This window comes from Anthonomus grandis, chromosome 5 (genome assembly GCF_022605725.1).
Source record: "Anthonomus grandis grandis chromosome 5, icAntGran1.3, whole genome shotgun sequence".
NCBI lineage: Eukaryota > Metazoa > Arthropoda > Insecta > Coleoptera > Curculionidae > Anthonomus > Anthonomus grandis.
The window spans coordinates 13,948,677-13,961,331 of record NC_065550.1 but is presented as its reverse complement, the minus strand read 5'-3'; the positions used below and the strand labels follow the sequence as shown (position 1 = coordinate 13,961,331).

General features: G+C 30.8%; 1 protein-coding gene across 2 annotated transcripts; it reads left to right on the top strand.

The window, feature by feature from the left end:
- The first annotated feature begins 538 nt into the window (after nt 1-538).
- Nucleotides 539-12,420, top strand: LOC126736593 (L-threonine dehydratase catabolic TdcB-like). Of its 2 annotated transcripts, none has more exons than XM_050441023.1 (10): nt 539-672; nt 5,280-5,411; nt 5,467-5,537; nt 5,608-5,827; nt 7,600-7,693; nt 7,752-7,888; nt 10,281-10,436; nt 11,653-11,789; nt 11,847-12,072; nt 12,130-12,420. In XM_050441023.1, exons 2-10 carry the CDS (start codon nt 5,292-5,294, stop codon nt 12,283-12,285), a joined length of 1,317 nt encoding a protein of 438 aa, XP_050296980.1. In that variant the 5' UTR covers nt 539-672; nt 5,280-5,291; the 3' UTR covers nt 12,286-12,420. The 2 variants fall into 2 exon arrangements, with proteins under 2 accessions (XP_050296980.1, XP_050296979.1); XM_050441022.1 differs by lacking the exon at nt 539-672 and adding an exon at nt 1,538-1,698.
- The last annotated feature ends 235 nt before the right edge of the window (nt 12,421-12,655 follow it).

The following is a 12,655-nucleotide window of genomic DNA, read 5'->3' as shown; positions in this document are numbered from 1 at the left end:
TTTCTTGTCTGTCTAGCAGCAGAGGCAAACCAAAGTAAGAGACAAATTTAGAAACTTCTGTGAGTCTCTTAGTAGAGACGCCTCTGAAAACTTTATTAATATTATTATTAATATAAATTAAAAGTAAGATTTCGATGAGAAATTTATAATTTATTATTTTTTTATGTGTTCACTGTTCAAGAAAACAAAAGATATCTGTTAATCTAAATTTGATAACTTAATAAATCAACTTTGCACAATAAACACAGCATCGGGCTACACTATTTTTTCTTTGTTGTCAACCCTTAAAAAAAATCGGTTTTAAACCACATCCTTAAAAAAAATATAGTTTTATTTATTATAATAATTAGAAAGAAAAAAGTTATATACACAAAATATACATATATCAAAATTGTCACATGTATAACAATATGCCCAAGACAAATCAGATTACTCCTTTGCTACGAACAATTATTATCAATCTTAAAGATTAAAAACGGAATCCACATTTCGCCATCAAGTTGATTTATGATAAACGAGTTTATCAAGTTTAAAAATATAAAACGTGCCAAGTACTACATGTGTTGGGTCGAGCTGATGATAAGGCAGTTACCAATTGACATGATATTCGCTCGAAAACAACCAATTTTGTTTAATGTATCTTATAGTATTTTAAAGGAAAACAGGTAGCAGGTAGGTGTTAAGTAAATAGTATTATTTCAACCAATTCATTCAGTTTTTATAATTTTTTTTATTTATTCTGAGCATAGTTTTTTTTATTTGATGTACTGCGCATCAACACCATAAATATGGAAAAGAATAATAAAGCGACCATTTTTATTTAGTTATATTTTACCAAATGTATCATACGGATCTAGGGGACTAGTGATATACAGCTATTCTTTCCTTTTTGTAACCACATGATCTGGAAAAATCCAATAGTTCGAGGTCTTGAGATCCATCAATGCAGTATATTTTGAAATTAAAATTACGTTCAACCAAATAAGTTATTAGTTTAGGATATATTTTAAGTTATTAAATCTGGTACTGTGTTTAATTTTTTAAGTACAAAAAAATTACTAGAGCAAAAAGTAGTGGGTATACTTATATGTGCGAAAAATAAATCAGGCTGCCACTCCTAATTATCTTTAATCAGGAGAATCTCCGATTTTTCTTTTAATATTTATAATATAAGTTTTTGAAATTTAACCAAGATTGTGGTAAAAGGAAAATTTTCGATAACTCTGTAAACACATTTATTGCCATTCTTTCATTTTACCGACCTCCTAATTATACCTTTTCCGCGATAGCAGTTGTGCTATCACTTAGAATGGACATGCTGGTAACATAAATAAATACAGATTAACCCTGCAAATTAATATTTAATACTTACAATTTTAAAAAGATATAAAATAGATCACTAGTTCATTAGTCCATATTCATCCTTACTATCAATAATAATAATTTACTTGTAAAAGATAATTCAATATATATATATATATATATATATATATATATATATATATGTATTTAACCGTTTATCGTTAATTTGAAACTAAGAAATAATTTAACGTTTACTGCTTTATCTGGAAGAGCAGTCAGTCAGTACAATAAATCGGTTACTAGCAAATTGTGCCAAAAATATAATTGTAAATTAGTTAACTTTGAAGTTCTTTCTGTGAATTAATACGATTACAGATGTCTGCCCAATCAAATAATGTAAGTTCATTTTGGATATATTTGTTTAGTGAACTGCTATTGATAAATTATAAAAAATAATATATAATATATATATTATAATATATATATAATATATATTATAATATATAATATATATATATATATATATATATATATATATATATATTTGACACAACGTATTTTGGTATGGGTACGTTAATTTGATTATATTATGTTACATAATATTAAAATACGTTGTGTCAAAAATTGGTGACGAGTCTTTACTAAGAAAGTGTTAGAGGTGGAAAACGTTTGAACAGGAAAAGATTTAAACCATTCATTCTCTCATAAATGCCTTTTTCGGAAATATCCTAGGTATTTTACGACTGTTTTTACCTGTTATACTGAAAAAAAACATTATATAGAATAGTTCATTATATAGAAGTATAATAAGAGTAAGTAGAATATTTTAAAATTGTAGCTGAACTTTTTAAACAAATTATTTACTATGATTTAGTATGTAAAGTAAGATAATTCTGCAGTTTAAATCTTTTGTTGAACTAAATTTGACAATTTAGAACTATATTGTAGTGTAAAATTGAAAGTTTTACATAACAATTTATATAAGAGCGTGTTTGCGTACTAATTTTAATTAAAAATCATTTAACATTGGTTTGGAAATGAATTGTTCTAGAATATAGGGTTTTAGGCCGTTCTACAAGAAAATCATATTATCTGACCTTGGTGAAGTTAATAGTGTTATTTGCAGTGATAAGAAGTTAGGTTAGTCTTAATTAGATACTAATTATAAATACTATTGTCTGCTAGGGACATCGTTATATTGTTTAGCAAACAATATTGACAAAATATTAATTAAGATATTATTTAAATAGTATTGTTATTTTTTAATTTACCAATTTGTCTTGTTTAATTTTGGACGTTGACATTTATTTGCATATTAATTTTTGATAGGACTTATTCAGGAAGATCAAAATAATAAATATTGCCAGATTTTAACTGGGTAATTTTTTAGGAAATGGAGATTGGGTGAAATGATGTTTTATTTTTTTGAATTTCTTAAAAAGTATTTTATAAAATTCGTTAATAAATAACTATGTTTAACATGGCAGATGAATTTTAAATAAGGATCAAAATGAATCAGATCAAAACACTAGTTTTTTCTGACACTTATTCTTCTTCAGCATAAATTGACCCAGAACAGCATGTTTTGTCATTTAACGTCTATTTACCAAATTAAAAACAGTGAGAGAGTGACTTTTTAATTAATAATTTTCTTCTTTAAAAATAAAATTCATCTTTGTTTTGGCTGGGCTACTCTGTATTTAAGATATATGTGGCTATTAAACCGCGCGAATGTGACTAAAAGATGTACAGGTTTTCCTACATTCGAGGATCTAAGAAACCATTAAAGATAATGGTTGGTTAATAATCCGTTTAAAAATTAAAAAAAAATATACATTTTCTGAGAACTGTGATATTCACTTCATTATACGTGTGAGACGGTCCGCTGTATTACCGTATTTTTTTATAGTGTTTTGTAGATTCAAAGGTAAAATGTGTTTAAAATTTAAACTTCTTGAAAAAAAGCAAATCCGCATTTATATAATTTGGAGTATGTAGTAGTATGTATATATATATATATATATAGTAGTATGTATATATATATATATATATATATATATATATACATATATATATATATATATATATATTTAAATGGCAAGGGGTATCGAGTAGTAGCTTGTTTAAAAGGTCTTTCGAAGTATTTTATTTTGACGTTTGATTTTTTTAAATCGGTCGATCGTTTTCGAGAAAATTAGAAAAATCTTTGTTTATCTTAATTTGTTCAGATAGAAAACAAAAACATGAAAATATCAGTTTTTATTTCAATAAGTGTTCAAAATGTTGCCCGTTTTTGGCCAAACAATGATATAAGCGATGTTCAAATTCCTGACAAACACTTTCAAAAACATGTTGTGGGATATCATGGCAGCTGTCGATAATGCGTTGACGAAGTTCATCCAAACTTTCAGGTTGGGGAGTAAACACAATAGATTTCAAATGACCCCATAGAAAAAAGTCCAACGGCGTTATATCAGGAGATCTAGCAGGCCATTCTATAGACCTCCTTCGCCCTATCCATTTATCTTGAAACTCGTCGTCTAGCCATTGCCGAACGGGAAGAACATAGTGAGGAGGAGCGCCGTCTTGCTAGAAATATATTTCAGCCTCATCAAATATAGGGTTTCCATCATCATCGATTTGGTTTTCAATGGATTCAGTGATAAGCGGATTGATGGTATTTTCCAACATATCCAAATAAATCTCTCCATTTAAATTTCCGTTAATAAATAACAGTGGTTTTCGATAAATCCGTGGTGGGAAGTTTTCAAATAAACACCCTGTATGTATATATGTGTTCATTTTAACGCTTCAGATTAAATCAAGCCAAAACAATAAAATCATTTAATTCTTTACTATACTGCTTACTACTAGCGTACTACCAACCGTTAAAGAAACTCGGCCGAAGAAGTTATATCTTTTTAATGAACTACCCTATACGTATATCTTTTTAACTTAAACATGTACTGGAAATATAATGCACAGGTTTCTAAAAATTTGCTTAAATGCTTTGAATAACAAAAGGAAATACTAAACTCTCATTATATGCGATAATATAAAACTAATTAGGTATGCTCTAATTTCTGACGTAATGTAAAAAATTCATATCTTAAAACATGAATTATTAACAAATCTATAATAACTAAATTATTGAATTTCCATAAAAATGCCTTTTATTAGATTAGGTACATTTACTCTAATGAAGTACGTTAGAAAAACGCATAGAGTTCAGAAACGGTCATATTGTTTATATATAAAGCATAATCTATTATTAATAAATATTTATCAAGTAAATATTTTTTGAAGACGTCACTGGTAGATTTCTTGTGTTGGTAGCATCAACAATGTGATCGAGCTGCGTTGCGATGTTGTTGTCCTTTTCTCTAATTACGTTATTGACATTTATTTAACTTTGAATATTGATTTCATCGAGCATCTTACACATTTTACTAAAAAATGCTTCATATTTTGTTAAAGGCGAACAGTAGTAATATTTTGTGCCTGTCAAAATAAGCGAAAATTTGTATGATATTATAAAGTGTTTTTTTTTTTGCCATTTCTACATAAGCATGTGGCAACATTGCCTCAGAGATATTGCAAGCAAACAAACAGCCCATAGTTCCACGCTAATGCTAATTCCAGTTTTTCAATGTTCTAATCCAAAAAACTGAATCATTTTTTTGTCTGATCTGATAATTCATTCAAAAATTAAAAAATGAATTATCCTAAAAACTAAAACCAACTGAGGAGATCTAACACCTAGATATTACATAGTGTTTTTGATAATGGTAGTCTTTCAAATTATCTCAAAAACCAAGAGATTAAAACGCAGCCTAAACAAGATCAGTTACAAACCCCAAGTCCGTTTCTCTATTTCTATCTGTTTCTGAGATCATAACACATGCATCCTCAATTTTGAACACACTGTGTACATACTTAGAAGTATATCGCGTGATACCCATTTCCCATTCCTGTAGAAATCTGAGAACATGCTGCAAATACCTGACGACCCATTTTGCGATCCAAAGAGACCTGTTGCAGTCACTTTCGAAGATATCACTTCTGCAGCCTACAAGATTAGAAGTGGGATAAAAATTACCCCATGCGAGGTACAATTTAAAACAAAAATCATGTTCAAAAAAAATGTTAATGACATATTTTTAGAGATCACATTTGTCGGACATTACCGGGGTAGACCTCTGGATGAAAAAAGACTCCCTGCAACATACGGGCAGGTATAACTATATATATATTTTACTAAATATATTTTTAAAGGATTATTGTATTCACTGTTTTCTTCTGAAGTTTTAAGGAGCGCGGCGCAAGATATGCTATGCTTATGCTAAACGATCAAGAAAGAAAAAAAGGTGTAATAGCTGCATCCTTGGGTAATCATGCTCAAGCTGTCTCTTACCACGGTTACCTACTGGGTATACCAGTAACCGTGGTCATGCCTTTAATAGCACCAATCATGAAAATAGAAAAATGTCGAGAATATTGTGCACAGGTTGTGATCGAGGGCAAGGTCAGTATATAGTTTGTATTAAAATAAGATGCTAATTCTTGATAAGGTGAATTATTAGGTGACTTTAAAAATAAAAAAAATCATTTGTCCTAAATCACACTTAAACTAAAAATTAAAAAACTATATATTTATTTTTTATCCAGAATGCCACAAAATTCTGTGAAAATATTTTGAGAGCGTATTGTTGGAGTCAACATAAGACTTTTTCCTTAAGCATGTGTCCTAAACTGCACCTTCTCATCATCCTCAAAGCTATAGACCGCGCAAATTGCTAGAAGAAAATAGATTATTTGGGCCACTAATCTAATTAGTCTAGTTTTTTTGGGTTGTCTTGACATTTTTCGTCCCAAAAATCTTTTAAGCCTAGATTCTGGGGGGCTTGCCCTTATGATGGCTTTATCTTCAGTTTCCGATAAGAATAAATTTTCGTGAAAATCTAGAGCACCATCTAGTTGGCTATGCAAAAATATAAAGTTGTCGTTATGTAAAGGCATTTTTTTGATACAATTAATTTGATTTGAGAAAAATGAAAGCAGTCACGGCCTTCTTCGTTTTTTTTCTAATTTGATAGTTGGTCAGGTTTAATAGATTAATTTCAAGAAGCTCGCCTTTCGTTTGTCAGCAGTTTTCTGAAAAACGCTTAATTGTATCGAAAAAATGGAAAATACAAAAATTTAAGACTTTTTATGGCTAACGAGATGGTGTGGCGAGAATTTTAAATTTCTTATTGCGAACATAAGATAGGAGCCATCAGAAGGGTAAGCCCTTTGAATCCTGCTGCTCTAAAATTGGATTTGGATCATATTTGTAGCGGAAAATGGAAAGAGCACTCAAAAAACCGAGATTTACAAATTATTAGGACATTTGACGCATAACTGTAGTCACGGTTTCAAATAATCAATTGTCTTTAAGCAATTTGGGCGGGCAGTAGCTCTGAGCGGGTACATTTTAGCATACATGTTTATAGGAAAAAAGTCATATTTTAACTCCAACTATAAGCTCTTAAAATATTTGCACCGAATTTTGTAACACCGTGTATAACCGCAATATCTTTCCAGATAATATAATTATAGTTGGGCCCACACGTCCTTTAAGCAGCAATAACTAGAAATTTTTAAATAGAAGCTAGCTAATAACAGAAGATTTTTAAAAATTTTCATCAATGGCGGCGTTTGTGGATGCCTACTAGATATTTAAAAAAAAATATGTGTAAGCCACTGCTTTTTCATAAAATTAAAATTATTTACGGGAAATATACGAATAAAGTAAAAAATGAGAGAATCATATTTATTAAACAATGAATCGTGATTTTCAAAATAAAATATATTTTAAAAATGCACGTGGTACCACTATTATAGGTACCACCTCAAACATGAATGAAAAAAATAGTTCTTATAGAAACAGAATCTCTGCCTGGTGGATAACAAAATATTCAAAACAATCTTAATGAAAATAAGGTAAATATGAAATATTTACTATAATGTAATTTAATTAAGCATAAAAATTCTTATAATTTTTTTCACTTTAAACTGTGTTCTATAAAAAAAAGAAAAGGTATCATAAGTGGAGATTCTTAAAAAAATAAACTGTAAAAAAATCCAGTGGCGTACATAGTTTTTTTCTGGGAAGATATATTAAAAAATTACTTTTTTCTTATTCTTTCTATATCTAAAAAGTTAACGGGTTTAAGGATACGTTTATTTGAATTTTTATTCTTAAAATCACTTGAAATATTTCTATAGACAGGTATTTTTGTTATCATTTTATAATAGGATATGAACGAAGCCAAAAAGGTTGCCTCAAGAATCTCAAAAGAGCAAGGTCTTACATACATCAATGGTTATGATCATCCTCACATTATTGCTGGTAAAGTGAACATTCAGGATGCCAATTTTCTTTTAAGCTAAATATTATTTTACTTTAGGACAAGGTACAATTGCTTTAGAAATATTGGAGCAAGTGCAAGATATAGATGCTATTCTAGTTCCGACAGGAGGAGGAGGCTTATTAGCAGGTGTTTCGGTGGCAGTAAAAATGTTAAATCCCAAAATCAAAGTTATAGTATGTCATGTGTACAGGGTGTTTCAAAAGTCATGGTCCAAACTGAAAGGGGGTGTAGGGGAGCCTATTTGGAATCAAAATAACCCCCTATGTTATTATCTGATTTTTGATGATTTAGAAGTTATAGCTATTTTTCACTTTTTTGCTATAATTTACTTCTGGCTTAATTTTTTTTTTTTTTTAATATCTGGGGATTTATTTTTTAAATATATTTTTTTAGTATTTTATTTAAAAAATGTCAAGTCTTTTTAATAAAAGTATATTATTAAAAAAATTTGTATTATCGCCGCAGAAAATCATGTTTAATTTTTTTGTGGTTTCTTTAAAAACAAATTTTACCATTTTAATGAGGCACCACAGTACAGAAAGGCGCTGCAAGAATTTAAACCAATGTTTTAAAAATTCTTATAACTTATAGCCTTTCAATAGAAACATTTAACTTAAAGGTCTTTATCTGTTTAATATAAGTTAAGTAAATTTTTAGAAAAATGGAACGTAAAAGAAATAAAAGCTAAAATATTCGAATATTTAATTGGCATTTATTTAAAGATGTTCAAAATGGCCGCCGCCGGCTCTTATACACAAACGACATCGTCTTATAAAATTTCTTTTTAAGTTTCTAAATGCTCGAGCATTGTTTCGTAAACTTGTTGCTGCATCTCGCAGTTTTTGACAAAGCTGATTTTCAGTAATATTTTCCGTTTGGTATACAAGTTCTTTAAAGTATCCCCATCAAAAATAGTCAAGAGAATTAAGGTCAGGTGAGCGCGGCGGCCATGATAGCACTCCTCTGCCTATCCAACGATCTGGGTAAGCACCATTTAGATAGTCTCTGACTATTTGTGCACTATGCGCTGGCGCTCCATCGTGTTGCAGCCAGATTCTTGCCCGTAATTCCAGAGGCACATCTTCCAAAAGGTCATAAAGTTGGTGTTCTAAAAAATCTAGGTAGCTCTCTCTATTTGATCTGACCGGTAACTCGAAAGGGCCAATCAGCCTACCACCGAGAATTCCTGCCCACAAATTTACACTAAATTGGTACTGGAAGCGATCTTGCCTTATTATTCTCGGATTTTCTACAGCCCAATAGTGAAGATTGTGAATATTAAATATACCAAGTCTTTGAAATGAAGGCTCATCGGACCACAAAATGCAGTCAAAAAAGTCCGGGTCTTGCACACTTGACAGCGTCGAAGCATTTCTCTGCAAAATGCTACTCTAGGCGCGTAGTCACGGGGTAAGAGGGCTTGAACACGTTGCACATGGTATGGATGCTGGTTGTTCCTTCGCAACATGCGATGTATCGTAGCTATAGCTAATCCAGTAGCTCTAGAAATTCTACGAATACTTGTAGAAGGGCCCGCCTCTATCAAAGCAAGCACCTCTTCATCATCCAACCGCGGTCTATGTACCAGGTATTTCTCCCCGCAAATATGAGTTATGTACTCGTATGAACTCTCCGTGATCGGGAAAGCGTTCACGATCCGGATAACGATCACGATACTCTCTTGCAGCAAGGTGAGCGTTTCCACCGCACAATCCATAAATGTAATGCATTTCAGCATATTTCCGTGGGGTATACCGATCCGGCATCTCGATGCAGATTAATTATTACTTTAATGGTATAATAGTTCAGAAAACAGAAAAAAAAATCGATTAACACGTTAGCTAAAGACAAACAGAAAACAATACAGAAAATGCCAACAATAGTCGGTTTGGCTATTTAAAATGGTCCATGTGAGAATACCATTTTTATTTGTGGCTCTTGATAGCATTCTGAATTCCAATTTGAAGGTCAAGCGCACTTAAATAGTACCAAATTTGTGGTATGCAAGCAAAAAATGTGGTATGATTTTATTTCTTTTACGTTTAATTTTTCCAAAAATTTTCTTAACATACATTGATCAAATAATAAACACTATAAGGTAAATGTTTTTATTGAAAGACTAAAAATAGTAGAAAGTTTTTAAACATTGGTTTAAATTCCTGTAGGTCTTTGTGTATTGTGTAGTGCTTCATTAAATTGTTAAAATTCATTTTTGAAGATTCCAAAAACAAATTAAACAAGATTTTCTGCAGCGAAACAAAAAAAAATTTACACTACACTTTTATTAAAAAGACTCGACATTTGTTGGAATAAAAATAAAAAAATATATTTAAAAAAGCCCCAGACATAGACAAAAATATTTTTTAAGCCAGAAGTAAATTATAGAAAAAAACTGAAAAACAGCTATAACTTCTAAACCATCAAAAATCGGATAACAACATAGGGGGTTATTGTGATTCCAAATAGCCTCCCCTACCCCCCCTTTCAGTTTGGACCATGACTTTTGAAACACCCTGTATAATGGTTTTCTTTTAACCAAACCTTTACAATGAAGCTATATTTTAGGGAGTAGAATCTGACAGATGTGCAAGTTTCTCAAAAGCTATAGCAAACGGAGGTCCTCAGTCTACAATAATAGAAGGCACCTTAGCTGATGGTTTAGCGGTTCCACAAGTTGGTTATAACGCGTGGGAGACCTGTAAAAACCTTTATGATAAAATGGTAAGCAAATCATGATTTTGATCCTATGAATGAACAAATTTTAGTATATTTAGATGCTCCTATTCAGGGTTGCTCATCGAAGTGTACTGCAAGGCACTACAGCATGGGAAAGAGCTTTTCGGCAAGATTCAAACACCTTTTATTTTCGAACAAAGTTTGTTTATGAGGGAGACAAGTTTTGACGCACCAAAAAATAGGTTCAACTATCCCTTTTTAAGAAGCGCTTTTAATTACCTATATGTTGCTGCATAGTTTTTGAGGGAGATATGAAGCTTTTAAAGATTAACGTTTGAGGAAATATCCAAAAATTGATTTAATTTTATTTCAAAACTTACCGCATCAAGTAAATGCTCACAATGCTCTCCGCTAACCTCCCTTCAGTGATACAGGTTATCGTCAAAAGTTGTATATTCTGGATCATATTACTTTATGATCCATAATATTGTAGTGGCAGCGATTTCCTGGTTCGTTTAGGTGAAAAATTATATGTTAATGGAATTAAAATGTCAATTAAACTCGAAAAGTCCTTTGCTAGGTATATTCTAAATCTTTTAAATAATATAGATGTACCAAAAGTGGGACCACATAGAGTTGTATCAGTTGTTGAGCACCTTGTATCTTCAAAACAAATAAACTAATAGTGTGTACTCAGGGGCATAGAGATAAGGGGATGTCAAGCCATTCTTTGAAGTTTTGCAGTGGGTAAATTAAGGATATTTTTTCTTTTAAGAATCACCTGACAAGAGAGAAGAAGATTTTAAACAGATAGTTTATCTTGTTTCACGTTATTGTCCTTTATTGAAAAAATGGTTAGATAAAACATCAAAAAGACATATCACCTGACGTGATAAGACTGAAGACTTTCTGAAATGTCATTGGTATAAGAAAAGATCACCATAGTCACATAACTTCCATATAATTTATTCTTTTAAATTATGCTGCAATTTCATCTATGTGTTATGTGGGTCTTGTGGAAATTTAAAAAATATTATTACTTTAGGTAGGTATTCCTTCTATTAAAAAACCATCCAGGTAGTTTTGAATTTAAAAGTTACCTTGTAAACTTTGTGTTATGTCCTATAAAAATAGTAGCCATATGTCCTATCAATATTTTTAAGAATTTTGCAGTTTTCCTGACCTTTAAACATATAAAAATATGATTATTATAGGTAGAAAATTATAACCTTACAAACATATAAAAATTTCGTATTTTTAGGTAGTTGTGAGTGAGGAATGGATAGCGCTGGCCATATTGAGATTTATAGAAAATGAAAAAAGTGTGGTTGAAGGAGCTGGCGCGTGTGGGTTGGCAGCCATACTAGCTGGTCAGTTAGAAGAGTTAAAAGGGAAAAGGTATGTTACATCTGAAATGTTTTATGCGATATAAAATATCATTTATTACAATTCTAGAGTGGTATTAATCCTCAGTGGTGGTAACATAGATACAACTATCCTTGGAAGGTGCTTAGAAAGAGGGCTGGCAGCTGATGGAAGATTAGTTAAATGCCGAGTAACAGTAAGTGATCGACCTGGTGGAATAAATGAACTTTGCAAACTTTTGGGATCTATTGGAGTCTCTATTAAGGACATACTTCATGAACGAGCTTGGATTGCTTCTGATGTATTTAGTGTTGAAGTAAGTCAAGAGTTATATAATTTAAATAAATATTTTACTAACTACCTATATTTTCAGGTAATAGTCGTTTGCGAAACAAGAGATTATTCTCATAGTGTTGAGCTTTATAATCTGCTGCAATCAAAGTATGAGAAATTTAAATTTGAGAATTTTCCCGAGAGAGATAGACTGGGTAAAACTTGTAAAATTTTATCTATAAAATCCAAACTTTAAAACGATTCTCAGGATAGAATGTTAAAAATGTGATACGTGTTTTCAGTTAGTTTTAATGTATAAAGAAAATAGTTTTATGACCTGGCACTTGATTTTATTTGTAAATTTTTCATAAATAAATTTTATTTAAAATGATATTTTGCGGGTATTATGTGTTACTAGAAAAATAACGATTAACAGTTTTGAGAATATAATTTTATAGAATGAAAGCTAGCACGGACAGTAAAACGGCAAAAGAAAAGGTTAGTCGGGATACTCCGTGACACGAAGCAGAACAAGTAAAGATGGTACCTGCAGACACGTGTTTCTGGTTTTTGGCTTCTTCAGGGCAACCAAAAAACCAAAGGAAAAAGTAAAAAAAAACATAAGG

Bases quoted from the DNA above. Each gene is read 5' to 3' on its own strand.
- LOC126736593 (XM_050441022.1), top strand. From the start codon at position 1,678: ATGTCTGCCCAATCAAATAAT. The intron at 5,538-5,607 runs GTATAACTATAT...TTTCTTCTGAAG, and splicing joins TCCCTGCAACATACGGGCAG to TTTTAAGGAGCGCGGCGCAA. The intron at 12,073-12,129 runs GTAAGTCAAGAG...CTATATTTTCAG, and splicing joins CTGATGTATTTAGTGTTGAA to GTAATAGTCGTTTGCGAAAC.